Below are 18,247 nucleotides of genomic sequence, written 5' to 3' on the forward strand. Positions count from 1 at the left end.
CTGCTTCTCCTCACACAGGCTCCTCACCTGCTTTCTGGGCAGGTGGACCCAGGAGCCTCCCAGAGAGTCACAGGGGGGGCGAGGGTGGCCAGAGCCCCCAGTGGAGGGGCTAGGCACGAAGGACGGGCAAAAGGGTGAAGCGGTGTGTGTGCGTGTGTGCGCGTGTGCGCGTGTGTGTGGAGGAGAGGCCCTGGTCGGGGGGCCTCAAGTGGGCAGCACAGGCCCCCACGTGGAGCCAGAAGGCAATGCTGTTGGGCGCCAGGATGCGGCCTGGAGCCTGGGGAGCCAGAGGCAGGCCCTTGGCTTTGCTCACTGTCCGCCCAGCCGTGGGGGAAAACCATGCTCGCTGGACCTCCGAGAAGTGAGCGCCGGCCGCTTCCTTCCTGTGGATAGTTCCAGTGGGGGGTGGAGAAGGCCCTTAAGGGCACCTGCTTAAGTGGAGGCGAGAAGCAGAGGTGGGTGGAGGAGGAGATGCTGGGACCCGAGCCATCCACCTGTTTCTGTTGTTCAGAGACCTTCTGGGGAAGCCCTCCTGCCACTGAGGACGTGCCTCGCAGGCAAACCCACACACCACTTCGCTCTGAGTGTCCAGCCCTGAGTCTGGACGCGGGGAGGGACCCTGCCTTCAGGCAGCGTTTCATGTGGGTGTGAGGGTGTGAGGTCTGGACACTGAGGTTGAGAGAATCCACCCTCCAAGCTGTTGCACTGAGGCCCCGGAGTGTGACCATCAGAGAGGAAGGGCTCTGTGTCCATCAGTCATCCTGAGGTCAGATCGGCACTAAGTGCTAGCCCACACCAGCCTCTGCTATGGAGCTGAGGGTCCAGCAGCCAGGCCTGGGACGGGTTGAGAAGGTGGGGCAAGGCGAGTGTGAGGGTAGCAGGATGTCCTTTACAGAGAAGAGCGGCAGGGGCCGGGGAGACACGCTGGGGAGGTAGGCTGAGACCGTGACCGCCAGGCTGAGGGGTGTCCTGGGGGAGATGGGGACCACTGTGAGGTCAGAGTTGACATGAAAGGAGAAAAGTCCTCCATCTGTGTGCCCTCCAGGATGAGCCGGCAGGTGGTCCGTTCCAGCAAGTTCCGCCACGTGTTTGGACAGCCGGCCAAGGCTGACCAGTGCTATGAGGATGTGCGTGTCTCACAGAACACCTGGGACAGTGGCTTCTGCGCTGTCAACCCCAAGTTCGTGGCCCTGATCTGTGAGGCCAGCGGGGGAGGGGCCTTCCTGGTGCTGCCCCTGGGCAAGGTGAGCCCCTGGAGCCCTGGGGACAGCATTTGCCTTCCAAGGGGGCCGCTGGTCATCTAGGGGCCTCCTGGGGGTCCTGATGAGGTGACTGACTGTGGCCAAGCCTTCCTGGGCTGCAGTGTTGTTGTGTGTAAAATTGAGCTGAGTCAGACGAACCTTACGTTCCTCCGGCTCCTACATGCAGTGGTCGGATGGACGCTGAAGCTCAGTGGGGAGAGGACGTGGGAAGGATCTTGCAGTGAGTCCTGTGGACCCAGGGCCAGGCCTCCCGAGTCTCAGCCTGGACCTTTCTCCCCTCAGGAGCACAGAGAGTGCTGGGATGTGGTCTGGGCAGGCCCCGCAGTGCTCTTAGGGTTTGGAGGGACCTTTCTGAGCCCCTGGGAACCCAGCTCACAGGAAGGGATGATGTAAGGGACCCTCTCCCCTCCCCCAAACATGGCCGCCCTCAGACCTTGCCTCCGCAGGCGCTGCCGTCTGCGGGCCCCACCCCCAGCACACTCCTGTGCTCTTGGGGGTGAGACAGGAAGGGGAGATGGGCCCTCAGTTGTTACCTTAAAAGGGCCGATGGAAACAAAGAGAAGAGGAAGTGGTTGTCGGGGTGAGAGCTGGGTCCGCTCTTCACACAGGAAGCCCTGCTGCAGCAGCCGTCCCCGGAAGCGGCCATTTCCAAACCTCTGCTCCGGCTGCGGGGCCAGTTATGACAGACTTCCCCATCCCGGTCCTTTTGGAAGGACCCATCCCCACAGCCCCATCGTTCACACACACTTCCCTGGGGAACCCCAACCCCAATACAACTACCCCCCAGCCTGTCCCATGCCCAGGGCCCTGGCCTGTCGTCCCACGGAAGCCTCCTTTGCAGAAGCTGGGGTGGGGGTGGGGTGTGGGGTTACCGACCGCAGGGCATGGATGAGAAACCGAGAGAGACGGCAGGAACTTGGACAGGGTCTGACAGCAAGGCGGGACCAGCCCTGCGCTCCCATCCCGCGCAACTTGCGGCCAGCCCCCCTGAGCTGCCCAGGCAATTCTGGGACTGGGGCAGAGGCCCAAACCCTTCCACCCTAGGCTCCGCTCTGCCTCCCAGGAAACCTACAGCTTTCCTCTCTGTGCCTCTCTGAAGGGGTGTGGGGATGTTGGACTGGGTTTGGAGGGCAAAAGCACCTCCCTCAGAGGCCCCGCTGTTTCCTCTAGACTGGACGTGTGGACAAGAATGTGCCTATGGTCTGTGGCCACACGGCCCCGGTGCTGGACATCGCCTGGTGCCCCCACAATGATAACGTCATTGCCAGTGGCTCCGAGGATTGCACAGTCATGGTGAGCGTGGGGGGCCGCAGGGGCAGGGGGGGCTCCAGCGCTGGAACTGACATTTGGAGCCCACAAGACTCACTCACCCCTTCTCTGCAGGTGTGGGAGATCCCTGACGGCGGCCTGACGCTGCCTCTGCGGGAGCCTGTCGTCACCCTGGAGGGCCACACCAAGCGCGTGGGCATCGTGGTCTGGCACCCCACTGCCCAGAACGTGCTGCTCAGTGCAGGTGCCTGGGAGGAGAAGCGGGAGGGCTGGTCCCCTGACAGCGAGGGTGGGAGGCTCATGGCTTCTGACACTGGGGACATCGCCCAGGTTGCGACAATGTGATCCTGGTGTGGGACGTGGGCACCGGGGAGGCTGTGCTGACACTGGGCTCGGACGTGCACCCGGACACCATCTACAGCGTGGACTGGAGCCGAGATGGCGGCCTCATCTGTACCTCCTGCCGTGACAAGCGAGTCCGCATCATTGAGCCCCGCAAAGGCACCATTGTAGCTGTGAGTTGCCTTGACCCTTGACCCTGGGAGCTTTACCTCTCCTGCCCACCACCAACCAGGCCCCAGATGCTCCCCTCTCTAGCGCCCAGTTGGGGCCTAGCCCTTGGGGGAGGGGGCAGTGCGTGCAGATGCCTGACCAGTCCCCTCCCTTTCCTTCCAGGAGAAGGACCGTCCCCACGAGGGGACCCGGCCTGTACGTGCCGTGTTTGTGTCAGATGGAAAGATCCTGACCACAGGCTTCAGCCGCATGAGCGAGCGGCAGGTGGCGCTGTGGGACACGGTGAGTGCCGGGGGGAACAGGCTTAGTCCCTGCCCTGCCACGTGCCTGGCTGGAAGGCCACAGCCTCAGTTTACCCACCGTGAGATGGGGTTTTCCGCTGGTTGGTCTGAGTCCCTCACCCCACTCCTCCATCACTAGACCACCCTGGGCCTGACACAGCCCAGCTCATTGTTACCTCCCACCTGTCTCTACAGAAGCACCTGGAGGAGCCGCTGTCCCTGCAGGAACTGGACACGAGCAGCGGTGTCCTGCTGCCCTTCTTTGACCCCGACACCAACATCGTCTACCTCTGCGGCAAGGTGGCCCAGTCGGGCAGGGGGTCAGGGGAGCGAGGTGGGCTGGGGGACTTGGAAAGGACCACAGCTGGAGGCACCTGCAGGTGTTGATCCCCCCTTGCACCCACCACCTGCAGGGTGACAGCTCCATCCGGTACTTCGAGATCACTTCCGAGGCCCCATTCCTGCACTATCTCTCCATGTTCAGTTCCAAGGAGTCCCAGCGTGGCATGGGCTACATGCCCAAACGTGGTCTGGAGGTGAACAAGTGTGAGATTGCCAGGTGACCGCCCCTGACCCTGACCTGAGCACGTTCCTTGGGCAGTGCTGAGCCCACACTGACCTTCCGTCCCAGCCCAGCCGTGCCGTGGCCGCTGCTCACCTTCCTGTTTCCACAGGTTCTACAAGCTGCACGAGCGGAGGTGTGAGCCCATCGCCATGACGGTGCCTAGAAAGGTGATGCTCCCATGTCCGTCCCCGGACTCTCGGAGTGACCGGGTGGTGGTGTGGCCCAAGCATTTCCTTAACCAGCCTTGGCCTTGCCCCACAGTCGGACCTGTTCCAGGAGGACCTGTACCCACCCACTGCAGGGCCCGACGCTGCACTCACGGCTGAGGAGTGGCTGGGGGGTCGCGATGCCGGGCCCCTCCTCATTTCCCTCAAGGATGGCTACGTGCCCTCAAAGAGCCGGGAGCTGAGGGTCAACCGGGGCCTGGACACTGGGCGCAAGAGGACAGCACCTGAGGCCAGTGGCGCTGCCAGCTCGGTGAGAGGCAGATGGGAGCTCGGGAATTAGGATAGGAAGGTGGGGTAGGGCAGGGGCTGCTACTGATGTGGTCACTGACCCAGTGGAAAGAAGCTGGCACCTGGGGCAGCCCAAACTCACAATGCCAGAGATCCTTTGGTGGCTGGGAGTGGTTAATCCTGAGGCCTCAGAAAACAGGTTTCAGGCTTACAGGCCTGCAGCTCTCTGGCTGAGAGACAGAAGGACCCAAGCCCTGGGGCTCTCGGGAGGAGGTCCAGCGGCCAGGGAGGAGCTGGGCCTGATGCAGCCCTGGATCCCCCAGGATGCCGTAGCCCGGCTGGAGGAGGAGATAAAGAAGCTCCAGACTACGGTGCAGGAGCTACAGAAGCGCTTGGATAAGCTGGAGGAGACAGTCCAGGCCAAGTAGAGGACCACCGGCTGAGGCCAACAGCATCGCCTCCCTCCCTCCCACTCCCACTTCTCAGGCCACAATGGCAAATAAGAAAATACTAATAAAATGGCTTTATTTTCTGGTACCTCTCAGACTCCGATGACTGGTCACTGGCTGCTGGGTCTGCTGAACTGACCTGTCCTCGAGCTTCCCCCTCCACAGCCTTGATGAGCTTGACCCATGGCAGGGGCTGAGGAGATGCCTCTGAATGTCCTAGAGCACAGACAGGAACAGGCCTTTGTGGGGGGAGCCACCCCACGCTGATGTGGGCTGGGAGCCTGTTTCCCAGCTGGTAGGTCTGAGCTGCTCAGGGCTCTAGCCTGGAGCCTCGGTGATTCCCGTTTACCCCAAATCTGCCTCTGCTGGTCAACCACAACATCAGCCTGCATGCAGCTGTCCTGACATTGCTGCTTGTGGGGAAAATGAAGCAGCCAGCGCTTACGTGACATCCTGCCCCAGGGATTAAAATAAGGGCCCATTTGTAAGGAGAAAGCTTGGAATCAAAGCAATGGGCCCCGATCCTAGCTTACAAGTGAGGAAACTGAGGTTGAGAGCAGGAGACCAGCTTGCCGGGAGACAGATCCCGAGTCAAGACACAAGTCTACCCTTCTAGTTCAGAGCCTTCCCTGCATGGTGTGGCTGCCTCTTGAGCCCTGTCTGTGGTTTCCACCTGGCCTGGCCTCTGTGAGAGGGCCTAAATCTGTCAGGCCCTATCAAGGGGGGACTTGGAAGTGGGTTTCTGATGGTCAACGTAGCAGGTGGTCCCCCTGATCTGGGACACAGGGCTATTGGAGATGGGTTTCCTGGCCACAGCAGGGCTTTGTTCATCCATGCAGGGACAAAAGCAAGGGCTAAATGTCCCACTTGAATCCCCACACACCTTTGGCAGGTCGTACAAATGTCTCTGCCTGCCCATTTGGGTCTCAATCTCTATGCAAGCCATGTGACCCTGGGCAAGTCACTTCTCTGCAGGCCTCAGTTGCTCACCTATAGAATGGGGAGGGATTCCACCACAGCTCTGTGAATGCAGAGGATGGATCCAGTCAGGGGTGTGGTACAGAGAGAAGACCATCTGGAGCCTGGACCTCAGCCTGCCACACACAGGGATGATGGGCCCTCCTAGTGAAGCAGCCCTGTGTGTAGTCACTAGTTCTCCTGGCCCAGGGAAACTGAAAAAAGTTCAGGAAAGGATCCCTGGAACTCAGAAGAGTTAGCCCCTAGTCACCATGACTTGTAGCTTCCTCTGATAGAAGCAAGAGAGGGAGGTGGGGTGGGAAATTTCTGCAGGGGCCAAGAAACTAGCCTTGAAAACAGGAGAACAGGGTGGGTGGGATGGTTAAAACCTGCAATTTTTCACCTCAAAAGAGCCTTGGCCCCAATTAGGACATTTTCTACTCCTCCTGGGTCTCAGGGACCTCATCTGTGCAAGGCCTAATCAACCCTGGTGCCTGTGTTGACTCTAGGTCATCACCTGCCCCAATTCTGTGGCTCTGGTTGGCCTTATTTTCCTGCTGTAACCCTATCCCTATGCCCAGCCCACACCTCCATTCCTGAAAAACCTCACCATCTCCCCAGGGGCAGTGGTGGCCACATCAAGCCCAGGGCCAAAGGGTCACTGGACCTTCTCCAGGAGCCAGAAAACACCACCAGCATTCCAGGTGTTGGGAAGCCCCTGCTGCTCCCTGAGGCTGTGAAGGGCTTGGGGAATCCACAGGGGAAGTGTGGAATCCTCTATAATGTCCCTGACATTGGGATGATATAAGGGAGAGGGAGAGGTTTGTTAAATTGCCCAGGGACCTGAGATCCTGAGCACTTTTCAACTGTGCATCTTGAAGGAGGACAGAGCAGGAACCCCCAGCAATGGTCAACGAATGGGTAGGTCGCGTGGGTAGTGGCAGTACCCCTGAAGGGTCCATCAAGGATTACAAAGAAGACCTGTGAGTCCCTGGAAGGGATTTTAAGGACTGAACTTTCACTTTATAAGTGGGGACGCAGTGGAGAGGGACTTGCCCAAAGTAAAACAATGGAGAGTGGAGGGTAGGGAGAAGCCAGGCCCTAGACCCAGCCTCTGCACACCTCCCACCCTCCTACACACAACACACTGACACAGAAGCTGGCCCTGATTCATAATTTAATAGGTGTGCAGATCCGGGTCCTTTATTTCTGCTGCTCACGGGCCCACTGCTCTGGGGTCAGGGTTTTCTGCTCAAAGGCATGGATGTGCAGGAGCTCTTCTGCTAGGCAAGTGTTCACAAGCCTGGGAGAGAGATGGGGTTAGAAAACAGCAGGCTGGGGCCTGGGTCGCAGTCCCCGAAGCTAGGGTGAGGTGGGAGATTGGAGGTGTCCCCCAGGTTGTAGTCCCCGGGACCTGGGAACAAGAGTGGTAGAGGACTAAAGTCTTAATATTTGAAGCAGGGGCCATGAAGGCGGGACCCCTGGGGTCGTGGTCTGCGGTGCTGGGCCGCACTGGTGGGGATGATTTAGGTTTCGGCGAGCGGCCGGAGATGTGGTCCTGGAGCTGGGACCGCGCTGAATGAGGTGTTCCCGGGGTCTCACCGGTGTCTCTGAAGCAGCGGCTTCCCCTCGAACTTGGCCGACACCACGAGGACTCGGAAGCTGGAGGCGCAACGGCTGGGAGTCGTGTCCTCCACTTCCTATGCGGCAGAATGGTGTGGATGGTGCCAAGCCCGCCCCTCAGCAGCCCTGTTCCCCTCGTTGGACGAGGGTCCAGGCCGCTTAACTCACCACGTGCTCCGCCTCCAGGTCCCGCTGCAGCTTCTCCCGGAGGTGCTCGGCGCTGAGTTCCATTGTGGCAGCCCAACGGGGGCGGCAGCCCAGCGGGGACGGAACCCCAGCTCCGACCCCTCACACTGCTTCCGCCCTTACCGGCGCCACTTCCGCTGAGGCCTCTACTTCCGCCCTTACTAAGGCGTCCGTAAACCCAGCACTTCCGCTCTCTCGCAAGCCATTTTCCAAAGGTCTTTGCTTTCTGCACCTAACCAACAGTCAGCCAATCAGAGTCTGCGTGAGGCCCCAGCCGACGCTAATTGGTACCCGCCGCCTGGCCCGGGTTCTGAGCGCCGGTTTGGACACCCTAGCTCCAGCTAGGCGAGGGTGCGCGAGCCTGCATTGCTGTGGACTCTGGGGTACCTCGGCATCGCTCCCAAGAGCTTCTGCTGAGACAAGCATCTTGCGGCCCTGGCAACTCAACCCTCCCCCGGCTCACAGGGCACAGCAATCAACCCCCAAATTCCGATGGACCCCGCAGGGGGAGCGGCGAGGCCCGGGCGCTTCTTTGGCGTCTACCTGCTCTACTGCCTGAACCCTCGGCACCGGGGCCGCGTCTACGTGGGGTTCACCGTCAACCCTGCTCGTCGGGTGCAGCAGCACAACAGGGGCCGCAAAAAAGGCGGGGCCTGGCGGACCAGTGGGCGCGGGCCCTGGTAAGAGGGGGGGCGGGTCATCGTCAGGAGGGCTTCTAGGAGAAGGCGGGGCTGGCGGGGGAGACGCCCGCTGAGAGGGGCCGGGCCAGGCCAGCGAGAGTGGGCCGGGCCGGCGTGGGGACCTGGGGGCGGGGTCCTAGTGACGAGGGCGGGACTGTCGCGGGGGAGAAGGGGGAGTGGGGAGGCGGAGCCCTGTGACTCTGGGCTGTGGGTCTTAGAGGAGGGGGTTGGGTGGGAAGGGGACTGATGATCGAGGTTTGATCCCCCGACAGGGGGCTTGGTGAACAAGACTGGGCTGGAACAGGGAAAGCCCGGAAGGGAGAGGAACGGAGGAGGGCTGTTAAATACCTGTGACTGGAGGCGGGGCCTGAGGTTAGCGGATGCGAGGGGACATACCCCCATGAAGGGGGCAGGGCTTCGTGGGCTAGGCTTGAAGCCGGGGTAGGGCTGGAGGTGCATCACGGCGAGGGGATTCGGTCCTACACGGGGTGGGGCGGCGGGCTCTCAGGCCAAGCCTTCATTCTCTTCCCCAGGGAGATGGTGCTCATCGTACACGGCTTCCCCTCTGCCGTGGCCGCCCTTCGGGTAAGAAAGGAGACGGGGGTGGGGGCCGCGGGAGGACGGGGGCTGGGGCTTGGGGCCTTCCCGGGGCGGCCCTCTTCCCCGATCGGCCCTAAAGGTCAGCACTTCGCACCCGCAGTTCGAGTGGGCCTGGCAGCACCCGCAGGCCTCGCGCCGCTTGGCGCACGTGGGCCCGCGCCTGCGCAGTGAGGCCGCCTTCGCCTTCCACCTGCGCGTGCTGGCGCACATGCTGCGCGCGCCGCCCTGGGCGCGCCTCCCGCTCACCGTGCGCTGGCTGCGCGCCGACTTCCGCCAGGACCTCTGCCCGCTGCCGCCGCCTCACGTGCCGCTGGCCTTCGGGCCTCCGCCGCCCGGGGCCCCGGCCCCGAGGCGCCACGCAGGTCCCGCCGCGGACCCCGAGTCGTGCGAGTCCGACGCCGAGGCCCGCTGCACCCTGTGCGCGCGCGAGCTCCAGGTAGGATGCTCCACCCTGTCCCCGGGTCAGGGGGGTCTGGGGTCCAGAGGACTCAGGATCAAGCTGTTTCTTGAGGGACCGGGCAGGTCATTGACACCCTTTGGCCACTCTGCCCCCATCTCTAAAAGGGGGATTGTAGTGCTTGCGGCCGTTCTTCAACGCCAGTATCCTCCGCCTCAGGGCCTTTGCCCTTCCCCTTTGACTGGAAGGTTCTTCCCTAGATCTTCCGCCTTGGTGAAATGCCACCCCTCTTCCGTGAGGTCTTCCTTGGCTCTCCAACTGAAATTGCCACTCTTTCTTGTAGACTTCTCTGGCTTCCTTCAACACTTATGATTGTCCGACGTACCGTATATTTACCTTATTATCACTCCCTGCCAGCGGCCCCCCCCCCCCCCCCCCCCCCCGCCCCACCGTACTAAACTACAACGGGCATCTAGTTACTTTTCACTGCTGTAGAACAGGGTCTGGTACGGAGCAGGTGGCCAATAAATATTTAATAAATTAATCGAGACGATGAGTCTAGCTTCTAAATGTAAGTTGAATTCTTGCCATTCAGAGATTAAGTGACCTGCCTGAGAGCATTCAGCCTGTAAGGAACTCTAGGTCTGGCTGTCCTGGCCATCCTGTTACATAATCACTCCTAACACTCAGAGAAAACTGGCCAGCCTAGTCCCTGTGGGCAAGTATTTTCACGTCTCTGTGTCTCAGTTTCCTCATCTGTAAAATACAACAAATAGTATCAATGGCGCATGCCTCGTAAGGTTGTTTGCCCTTGGAACAACGTAAAGCCCTTGGCACAGTGTCTGGTCCCTAGAAATCCTTCACCTTTGTTAGCTACATCATTAGTCCCCGTTTTCTCTCTTACCTGCCTGCCACCTCTGAAAGGATGAAGAGGGCCCCCTGTATTGCCCCCACCCTGGCTGCTCCCTAAGGGCCCATGTGATCTGCCTGGCAGAGGAGTTCCTGCAGGAGGAACCAGAACAGCTTCTGCCCCTAGAGGGCCAATGCCCTGGGTGAGTCCAGCACCCCTACCCCAACCTGGTTTAGCTCTGGGAAGATGGTGCCCCGTTGTCCAAGTCCAGGCCTGGGGTAGCCAAGTCCTCATCTTGGCACCCAGGTCCTGGCCTGGAGGAGGCTTGTGGTCCTGACTCTGCCTCCTGCCACCCACACCCCTTGGTAGCTGTAAGAACTCACTGCTGTGGGGAGACCTGATCTGGCTGTGCCGGATGGGCACCGAGGAGGAAGAGGAGGACTCGGAACTAGAAGAGGTGAGAGGTGGCTTGGGCCCCAGCCTCCCTAGCCCACCCCGTCTCCTGGGCTGCCTTTCATCAACCCTCTTGTCTCCACAGGAACACTGGACCGACATGCTAGAGACCTGATCCTCAGCGCCCCCAACCTCTGCCCACTCCTTTTCTGTGTCACCCCCTGCAGGTCTGGGCAGTTTTTACTTGAGTACAATAAAAAGTCTGAATTAAGGGTACCTTCTGGTGTTTGCTGGGGTGGGGCGGGGGGAGTGGGGTGGGAGGCAGAGGCCCTGCCAGTCCCTGGGGCCTGAGGAGGACAGAGGGGGAAAGGGTCAGCGGCCCCAGCACGGACCAACCTCTGAAGTCACACAGTCCTTTGAGGGCTTGGGAGACTCACACCGTGGCCACAGAGCCCCCCGCCACCTGCAGTGTCCAGCTTGACTCTGGGCTTTAATCCAAATAGTAAAGACAAAGGCTGAGGAGGAGAGGGTATGCTCTCCCCCAGCGGGTCCTGTGGCTCTCTAAGCGCCAGCTCCTCATCGCTGTCTGCAGAGCCTCGTTCATACCCACAGAAAGGAAAGCAACTCCGAGTGAGGCCTCGTGCTATCCCACAGGAGCTGCCTTCCCACGGGAGCCGTGGAGCTGGGGCTCACTCCCAGGGTTGTTTGACTTAAGCATTCTGGCTCTTTCCTATCCTGTGCTGCCTCAAAAAGAGGCTGCCCTGCTCAACTCCGCCCAAAACCCCATCACCCTGCCTACACACATGCCTCTGGGCTGGCCTTGGGGCCACAGCCAGAAATTCCTGGGATGTTTGGGCTGCTGGGGGCCTGTGGGCTGCCTTCCACCAGAACCACTGGCATCTTCAAGACTGGCTTGGAGCCATCAGGAGGGGGAGTGTCCCATGTTTCCCCATCACTCCTCTGCCCTTTCTAGACCGGGTGCATCCGGGAAAGCTGTCTATTGGCCCCTCTGCAGGGGTGGAGTTCGTGGGTGGGTCAGGAGCCAGGTCTGTAGCTCAAAACACCAAAAAGCAAAAAAGGAAAATACTGCACCCTTGTGAATAGTTTCCGTTTTCTATTTTCTACAGACTAAACCCACATCTTGGGTTTTCAGGCCAGTCTAAGGTTGGTTCCGTTTGGGTGCCGAGGAGGGTAGCACAGAGGGGCCCTCCCACCCCAAACGTTTTTCACTCCTTCCTTCCTGGACAACTGCCAAGTCCCAGTGCTGGCCCAAGGTCCCTCCCATTTTGGACCTATAAAACCTTTGGCTCAGAGAGCAGTCCTGCACTCACCATACCTCACCCGCTCTAGACGTGGTCACCAGGCCAAGATCTAGAGAAGTCAGGTGAGAGCAAGGTTGGGGGCGGGCTGCGCTGGACCTCCCTCGCCTTGTGCTGCGGGCTCCTATCCTGGCTGCTGGCTCCTGTCCTGTCGCTTGATCTCTCTGCTCCCGCATCTCACATCCTGCCCTTCCCCCGGGATTGCCCCCTCCGTCTTCAGCCCTTCCCCCGGGATTGCCCCCCTCCGTCTTCAGCCTGCCTGAATAATCCCTTCCTTCTCTCCCCCCCCATCCCCTTCCTCTTCCTCCCCTTCTCCCCCTCCCTATCCCCTTCCTCCTCCCCCTTCTCCCCTTCCTCTGCCTCCTCTCCTTCCCTCCTCCCCCTCCCCCTCTGAGTCATCAGTTTTGCCTACTTGCATACCAGACCCTGATCCCCAAAACAGTTGCTCAATTGTCTGTGTTTTTTCCCAAGCAGGAGAGGGTGGCGGGGCAAGCAGGGTCTCAGGCCCAGCTGGTCTTTGGGAGTTTTCCATCTTTGAGGGGCCAGGGGAGCTCAAGTTGGGGACATCAGGGAGCAGCCCACCAGGATTAGACCTAGAGCCAAAGGAGGAAGAGAAAGAAAGCTGGGGGCTGGCAGAGAGTTCAGCAGGCAGGCCCCAGAGTAGGTTTTCTCAAGTGCACGTTGGAATCCCCTGGAGAGCTTCCGAAAAACTGCTCTCTGGGTCCCATCCCCAGAGAGTGATTTAATTGGTTTGGGATTTTAAAAGCTCTGCAGACAAATACAAATGCAGCCTGAGTTGTGACCCACCACCTGAGCACTGGATCAAGCTTTGAATCCCACCCCCACTGCTGACTAGCTCTGTGAGCGTGGGCAGGTGGCTCCCTCAGCCTTCAGTTTCCTCACCTTAAAGCAAGAATTGAACAGCTGGCACCAGTGTGATATTATTAAAGGAAGGAGCCACACTCTGGCCCCCGTCACGCAGCAGCATGGAGCTGATCCAGGACACATCCCGCCCACCGCTGGAGTACGTGAAGGGCATCCCTCTCATCAAGTACTTTGCAGAGGCACTGGGGTCACTGCAGAGCTTTGAAGCCTGGCCCGATGACCTGCTCATCAGCACCTACCCCAAATCTGGTAGGTGTTGAGGGCACCCGTGCCTCTCCTGGGCTGCAGTCCCCACTTTGAGCTGGGAGGAGCCTGCCCTCAGCCCTGCTCATCTCCCGGTTCCCTTCCTCTCCAGGCACCACCTGGGTAAGCGAGATCCTGGACCTGATCTACCAACGTGGCGACCTGGAGAAGTGTCAGAGAGCCCCCATCTTCATACGGGTGCCCTTCCTTGAGTTCAAGGTCCCTGGGGTTCCCACAGGTGTGTGGTAGGGTGCTGGGGGCAAGCGGAGCAGAGGTAGGTAGGACTTGGGCTCCAGCTCAGCAGACTTTTCCCCACCTACGGCTTAGGTATTGAGACTCTGGAAGATACACCAGCCCCGCGGCTCCTCAAGACACACTTACCCCTGACCCTGCTTCCCCAGAGCCTGCTGGATCAGAAGGTCAAGGTGAATGACAGAGGAAGCCAGGGAAGAAGGCTGCTGGGGCCATCCCAGCTTTGGCCCTGCCTTTTCGCAAGGTCTCACTTCCTCCAGCCTGGTCTCATCTTAAGGGGGGCGGGGGGCATCTGCCTGATGCTCTAGTGGAGTCAGGTTTCTGATGAAAATGGGAATCCTCTGGGCACAGTCTGGGTGCTCACAGGCCCATGGAGGAGGGGCTGGTGGGAATCTGGCATGCCTTGTTCCAAATTCGGGCAGAGTGGCATTGAGGGGATTAGATTAGTATAAAATACGGCTTCAGGGACCAGCCCAGAGTTCGTCAGCAGAGCAGGGTTCAAGTCCCAGCTCAGTCTGGCCCACACCATGGCACTGCAAGTGAGTCAGCCTCTAGACTGGTTTCTCCCTTAGCCAAACTGAGTGAACCTCCCTGGCAAGGATGCTGTGAAGGGTGGGACACCTAGTGCCTGGCATGCGGGGTGGTGATGGTGCTGGGGGTGGGGGTCATCTGCTCCTCCAGGTGGTCTACGTCGCCCGCAACCCAAAGGATGTGGCCGTCTCCTATTACCACTTCTACCGCATGGCCAAGGTGCACCCCGACCCTGGCACCTGGGACAGCTTCCTGGAGAAGTTCATGGCTGGGGAAGGTGGGGCTGACCCTGGAGGAAAGGGGTGGGGTGGAGCTGAGGAGCACCCAGCTAAAACATGCCAACCTCTGTGTCCACGCCCCCTGCCCTTTCCCCCAGTGTCCTATGGGTCCTGGTACCAGCACGTGCAGGAGTGGTGGGAGCTGCGTCACACCCAGCCTGTTCTCTACCTCTTCTACGAGGACATAAAGGAGGTGAGACCGCCTGCTTCTGCTTCCCTCCATGTCACACGTAGGGAGGCAAGACCCTCGCAGCGACCTGCCAAGGCCCTCTCAGCACCCTCTCCCCTATGGCAGCCCACCCACCAGTCCTCCTGGATTCCCTGCCCAGGACTGAGCAGCAGCGCCCTGTACAGCTCTTATCTCCCAGCGCCTGAGTCAGCAACACGTGCACTCATCGATCAGCTAGTTACTGCCGTTGCTTCTCCTGGGGCCACAGTTATGAAAGAGGACTGTCCCTCCTCTCATCCAACAGGAACCAGACATCTGTAATAAAGGATCACAGGGCAGAAGGCAATCAAACCTGCCCTCGGGAAAGAGGACCAGAGAGTCAAGGGTCTGAGGTCTCTAAGCAGAAGTGGCCAGGTCCCCCCAGGGTTAGAAAGGGGCCTCCCTTCTGTTTGCTCAGCAAGCAATCCAAACCTCCACTGAGGAGCCCCTCTGCTGCTCCAGGACCCCAAAAGGGAGATTCAGAAGATCCTGGAGTTTGTGGGGCGCTCCCTGCCAGAGGAGACCGTGGATCACATCGTCCAGCAGGCGTCTTTCAAGGAGATGAAGAAGAACCCCATGACTAACTACAGCACCATACCCACCGACATCATGGACCACAGTGTCTCTGCCTTCATGAGGAAAGGTGAGAGCCGCCCCAGGGGGCAGGCATGGCATCTCGGGAGAGGGGAGGAGCAGCAACTAGAGCCACCCTTCAGCCCTCAGGGCCGCCTCTGCAGCCAGTACCTTCCTCCTGCTCCCCCTGCCCGCGTGCCTCTCTTCTCTCCCCAGGCGCCACTGGGGACTGGAAATCCACCTTCACTGTGGCCCAGAATGAGCGCTTTGAAGCCAACTATGCCACGAAGATGGCAGGCTGCAGCCTCCACTTCCGCTGGGAGCTGTGAGTGGTGTTCATCAGGAGGAGCGGGAAACAAGCCCCATCGCGGCTTCAGGAATAAAATCTGATGTGTGTAAACAGAGAGTCTCTGCTGAAAGCAAAGAGCAAACCTGAGCTAAAAGGGCAAATGCCCACCGAGGCCACGTGAGACCATCTCCCCTGGTGGCCTCCAGCTCTCTCTTGTGGGGAGGGAAAGAAGGGTCTAGAAAAGTAAACCCCAGGAGACATGGACAAGAAGGAAGAATATTTATTTGATCACAAAATCCTGTGCTGCGTCCGCCTCCGAGGGTGTCGGGAGGTTGCGCGTCTGCTAGGCCGCCTCACTTTTTCTTGGGCTCCTTACAAGCCACCACGTACCGCTGGGCCACGTTGAGGGGAGGGGAGTACCCGTCTGCATAGGAGGTATCTTCAAACAGGACCGAGTAGTCATCCTGGGGCTGCGGCAGGGGGCACACAAGACAAGACTGCTCAGAGGCCTCCAGGCGAGGCCCCCCAAGCCTAGGTTGCCAGGAACCTCTGGCTCATGGGCCCTCAGCCTCTCCTGTCCTCACAGTCACTCGTGAAGTCTGGATGTTTGCACCTAGTCCCTGTTACTACACAGCTCCTTCCTCAGCAGCAAGGGCCAAGGGTAAGGGATGAGGGCAGGGAGAAGGGAGAGGCGCCACCTACGTGGTGGACGTGACCGGAGGGTCTGGTGCCCAGGAGGCTGTGTTAAAGGGGCCGAGGGCAGCCTAGAGGGCAGCAGGCGAGATCCTGGAGGGAGAGGGGAGAGCAGCCTTTAAGCCGCCAGCGGGTGACAGGTGACCAGGACGTCAGCAGTGTCCTCAAGGGCACGAGGGAAAGCAGCTCAGCCCGGGCGCGCGCAGCGGTGCGGGAGGCAAGGGCTCCAAGGCAGGCCCTGCGCACGGAGCTTCCCCTCTCAACGCAGGAGCGAGCTTAGGCTAGCGTGCGCGTCAGGTCCCTCCGGCTCGGGGCGTGCTGAGGCGCTGACGCTTGGAACGACGAGGGCTGGCTGGTGCTGCCCTAGAGGGCCGGGCTGCAGGGCAGACTAAGCAGAAGACAAAGGGCAACTCGCAGGACCCTCCTAGTTCAGAGAGGCTATAAGATGAGGCGAGGGGGGAAGGAAAGTAGAAGATGACTCGGTGACCCAGCTGCTCCTGGTGTCAGGCACCGTCCCTCCCGTGGCGGCTGCCTTACCCGTTGTGGGGGCGTGTGGATCAGAGCACGGTAGAAGCAGGTGGTCTGGGGATACAAGGCCAGCACGAGCTGCTCCTTCTGGAATAAGGCTTCGGGGTCCGTCTCCGGGTTGGCCTTCCACTGGGGCAGTGGGATGATCCGCCGGCGGCTCAGGGTGTGTCTCCTGGGGGGCGGTGGGCTCAGGTCAGCCCCTGCCAGGTGGGGGCCCCACCCCAGCAGCGTGGCTGCCCCCGGGCCCCCGCAGCCTGGCCCCCCTCCCCACACACTCACTCTTTGCCTTCTTCGTCAATGTCATCTACCTCGTACCTGCGGGTGAACAAAGGGAAAGGGACGGATACGGGGAGGTGCAGAGACCAAGTTGGGGAGCCGTGAGGAAAGGGGGGGAGGAGCCCGCGAAGCCCACTGCTTCACATGCCGTCCCATCCCCACAGGCCCCCTGGGGAAGCTGCTTTTCTCCCATCCTGCAGACGGGTGAGGGTGGCAGCCCACGTGGGTGTGGTGACAGGAGAGCAGCCCACAGGGCTGGGTGTCCACTCACTTGTTGGTGGCGTGGCTGTAACTGACCACCTCGGCCAGGATCCACTGCTCGTCCCCATCCACGGCCTTCACCCGGGCAGCCACCTTGTCCCCGGGTTTGGCCACGTAGTCCCCAGAGGCTGGAATGGCCCCACAGAGGGGTGGCGGCCTGAGGTCGGAATAAAACGTCAGTCCCAGCCCCTTCCTTGCCAGTGCACCCCCCCCCCCTGCCGCCCGACCCTGGGCGCGCCCTCACTTGTCACCAGGCTTCCCGATCCACAGGGGCAAGGTCATGGCTGACTGCTGCAGCAAGGTCATCAGCACCCCTCTGCGCATGGTCTTCCGAGGGGGCTCCGAGTCATTGTACAGGCCCGCGATCTTGGCCGCTGTGGGAAAGCAGTGAGCCCTTGAGACACCAGGGACAGGGTGCCCGCCCCCAGGCCCATGTGCATCGGGCTGTCAGAGCTCAGCCTGCAGCCCTACCACCCGCGTTAGCACCAAGGGCCCAGGTGCCATCCTGCCCCTTCCACCAGGTGCCCACAGTGAGGCTGCCCAGACGGACAGGTGGGGACAGGAGGGTGGATACCCTAGGGGGAAGGAACTACCAAGGGCAAAAGCTGGGACTCTGGGGTGCTGGGCATGTTCTATTTCTTGATCTGGGTGTTGGTTACATCCGTGTTGTTCAGTTAGTGGGAGTTTCAGTGAAGCGTATGCTCACTTATGTGTGCTCTTGTATAAATGTATGTTGTAATTCAAGAAAAGAAAACAAATTTTCAAATGTGGACAGACCCTTGACCTCCTCAGGCATGGTACAACACACCCAGCCACTTCACACAAAGCCAGCTGGCAGTGTGGCAGCATTTTTGATGGGTGGGGAGTTGCGCACACTGGGTTCACCGGGGCAAGAGAGGTGGGAAAGCCATAGCAGCCTGAGGGATCTGGAAGCCAGCTCCTCGTGTAGGTAAACTCCACGTGGAAGGCTGGCCTCAAGCACCCAGGGTGCAGCTCTCAATACACAGCCAGGTTCTCCCCACAGCAAGAAATGGGAGTGCGGGAAAAAAAAAAAAAAAAAAAAAGAAATGGGAGTGCGAGTGGGTGGCAGCTGGAAGGCAGGAGGTGACTGCCCCAGGCAGCAGAGGGAGCAGGGTCATCCGCTCTGCAGGGAGCACCGGGGACCATCCCCATTCCCCTCCCAGCCCCAGGCTGACCAGGCGCTTCTCTGTCAGAAGCCCCCGGAACCATCCCATCGGACTGAGGTCAGAGGCTCCCCCACAGGGAGACCTGACTGCTGCTCTCAGGAACCTTCACTCCGCCTGGTCAAGGAACGCTGGCCTTGTCGTCTGGAACTCACCAATCCGCCTCTCTTCCAACAGAGACTTGATTTCCGCAATCTTATCGAGGGCTTTCCGGAGGATGCTGAGGGCAGGGAGAAGGGAGAGAAGC

At 60.2% G+C, this 18,247-nt stretch overlaps 5 protein-coding genes across 11 annotated transcripts in view; 3 read left to right on the forward strand and 2 right to left on the reverse strand.

Moving 5' to 3' along the window:
* Window positions 1–1,029: 1,029 nt before the first annotated feature.
* On the forward strand, window positions 1,030–4,882 carry CORO1A (coronin 1A). The gene is made up of 10 exons (XM_057748719.1): window positions 1,030–1,244; window positions 2,433–2,555; window positions 2,646–2,775; window positions 2,862–3,046; window positions 3,207–3,326; window positions 3,521–3,625; window positions 3,739–3,884; window positions 4,000–4,057; window positions 4,152–4,367; window positions 4,669–4,882. The coding sequence occupies exons 1-10, from the start codon at window positions 1,047–1,049 to the stop codon at window positions 4,771–4,773; spliced, it is 1,386 nt and encodes a 461-aa protein (XP_057604702.1). The 5' UTR covers window positions 1,030–1,046; the 3' UTR covers window positions 4,774–4,882.
* Window positions 4,883–6,911: 2,029 nt separating this feature from the next.
* BOLA2B (bolA family member 2B) lies at window positions 6,912–7,699 on the reverse strand. The gene is made up of 3 exons (XM_057696046.1): window positions 7,543–7,699; window positions 7,354–7,451; window positions 6,912–7,054 (listed from the first exon to the last, which is right to left on the reverse strand). Exons 1-3 carry the CDS (start codon window positions 7,603–7,605, stop codon window positions 6,955–6,957), a joined length of 261 nt encoding a protein of 86 aa, XP_057552029.1. The 5' UTR covers window positions 7,606–7,699; the 3' UTR covers window positions 6,912–6,954.
* A 51-nt stretch (window positions 7,700–7,750) lies between these two features.
* SLX1A (SLX1 homolog A, structure-specific endonuclease subunit) lies at window positions 7,751–10,754 on the forward strand. 2 transcript variants are annotated; one of them, XM_057696044.1, is made up of 6 exons: window positions 7,751–8,240; window positions 8,774–8,825; window positions 8,941–9,276; window positions 10,162–10,289; window positions 10,457–10,544; window positions 10,626–10,754. In XM_057696044.1, exons 1-6 carry the CDS (start codon window positions 8,053–8,055, stop codon window positions 10,653–10,655), a joined length of 822 nt encoding a protein of 273 aa, XP_057552027.1. In that variant the 5' UTR covers window positions 7,751–8,052; the 3' UTR covers window positions 10,656–10,754. The 2 variants fall into 2 exon arrangements, with proteins under 2 accessions (XP_057552027.1, XP_057552028.1); XM_057696045.1 differs by lacking the exon at window positions 10,626–10,754 and having other exon boundaries at window positions 10,394–10,519.
* A 1,005-nt stretch (window positions 10,755–11,759) lies between these two features.
* On the forward strand, window positions 11,760–15,169 carry LOC130861278 (sulfotransferase 1A1). 5 transcript variants are annotated; one of them, XM_057749985.1, is made up of 8 exons: window positions 11,760–11,864; window positions 12,750–12,933; window positions 13,040–13,165; window positions 13,255–13,352; window positions 13,861–13,987; window positions 14,087–14,181; window positions 14,659–14,839; window positions 14,986–15,169. In XM_057749985.1, exons 2-8 carry the CDS (start codon window positions 12,786–12,788, stop codon window positions 15,096–15,098), a joined length of 888 nt encoding a protein of 295 aa, XP_057605968.1. In that variant the 5' UTR covers window positions 11,760–11,864; window positions 12,750–12,785; the 3' UTR covers window positions 15,099–15,169. The 5 variants fall into 5 exon arrangements, with proteins under 5 accessions (XP_057605968.1, XP_057605967.1, XP_057605971.1 ...); XM_057749984.1 differs by having other exon boundaries at window positions 11,778–11,864; window positions 12,566–12,933; XM_057749988.1 differs by having other exon boundaries at window positions 11,813–11,864; window positions 12,785–12,933.
* A 151-nt stretch (window positions 15,170–15,320) lies between these two features.
* SGF29 (SAGA complex associated factor 29) overlaps window positions 15,321–18,247 on the reverse strand; it is a 29,434-nt gene continuing 26,507 nt past the window's right edge. For both annotated transcript variants that reach the window (XM_057749991.1, XM_057749990.1), the window contains exons 5-10: window positions 18,156–18,220; window positions 17,061–17,190; window positions 16,827–16,973; window positions 16,559–16,594; window positions 16,289–16,451; window positions 15,321–15,528 (exon numbers count right to left, since the gene is read on the reverse strand). In XM_057749991.1, coding sequence (XP_057605974.1) covers window positions 15,412–15,528; window positions 16,289–16,451; window positions 16,559–16,594; window positions 16,827–16,973; window positions 17,061–17,190; window positions 18,156–18,220 — 658 coding nt within the window. In that variant the 3' untranslated portion in view covers window positions 15,321–15,411. The remainder of the gene's footprint in view (window positions 15,529–16,288; window positions 16,452–16,558; window positions 16,595–16,826; window positions 16,974–17,060; window positions 17,191–18,155; window positions 18,221–18,247) is intronic.

Source organism: Hippopotamus amphibius, chromosome 9, assembly GCF_030028045.1.
Source record: "Hippopotamus amphibius kiboko isolate mHipAmp2 chromosome 9, mHipAmp2.hap2, whole genome shotgun sequence".
NCBI lineage: Eukaryota > Metazoa > Chordata > Mammalia > Artiodactyla > Hippopotamidae > Hippopotamus > Hippopotamus amphibius.

What these genes read in the sequence shown, in the direction of transcription:
- CORO1A (XM_057748719.1), top strand. Translation starts at nt 1,047, where the DNA reads ATGAGCCGGCAGGTGGTCCGTTCCAGCAAGTTCCGCCACGTGTTTGGA. An exon ending in GAACGTGCTGCTCAGTGCAG is followed by an intron (nt 2,776 to 2,861) that starts GTGCCTGGGAGG and finishes GACATCGCCCAG; the next exon opens with GTTGCGACAATGTGATCCTG. An exon ending in AACAAGTGTGAGATTGCCAG is followed by an intron (nt 3,885 to 3,999) that starts GTGACCGCCCCT and finishes CTGTTTCCACAG; the next exon opens with GTTCTACAAGCTGCACGAGC.
- BOLA2B (XM_057696046.1), bottom strand. Translation starts at nt 7,605, where the DNA reads ATGGAACTCAGCGCCGAGCACCTCCGGGAGAAGCTGCAGCGGGACCTG. An exon ending in ACCTGGAGGCGGAGCACGTG is followed by an intron (nt 7,452 to 7,542) that starts GTGAGTTAAGCG and finishes TCTGCCGCATAG; the next exon opens with GAAGTGGAGGACACGACTCC. An exon ending in CCGCTGCTTCAGAGACACCG is followed by an intron (nt 7,055 to 7,353) that starts GTGAGACCCCGG and finishes TCTCTCTCCCAG; the next exon opens with GCTTGTGAACACTTGCCTAG.
- SLX1A (XM_057696044.1), top strand. Translation starts at nt 8,053, where the DNA reads ATGGACCCCGCAGGGGGAGCGGCGAGGCCCGGGCGCTTCTTTGGCGTC. An exon ending in ACCAGTGGGCGCGGGCCCTG is followed by an intron (nt 8,241 to 8,773) that starts GTAAGAGGGGGG and finishes TCTCTTCCCCAG; the next exon opens with GGAGATGGTGCTCATCGTAC. An exon ending in CTGCCGTGGCCGCCCTTCGG is followed by an intron (nt 8,826 to 8,940) that starts GTAAGAAAGGAG and finishes TCGCACCCGCAG; the next exon opens with TTCGAGTGGGCCTGGCAGCA.
- LOC130861278 (XM_057749985.1), top strand. Translation starts at nt 12,786, where the DNA reads ATGGAGCTGATCCAGGACACATCCCGCCCACCGCTGGAGTACGTGAAG. An exon ending in CAGCACCTACCCCAAATCTG is followed by an intron (nt 12,934 to 13,039) that starts GTAGGTGTTGAG and finishes CTTCCTCTCCAG; the next exon opens with GCACCACCTGGGTAAGCGAG. An exon ending in TGCTGGATCAGAAGGTCAAG is followed by an intron (nt 13,353 to 13,860) that starts GTGAATGACAGA and finishes CTGCTCCTCCAG; the next exon opens with GTGGTCTACGTCGCCCGCAA.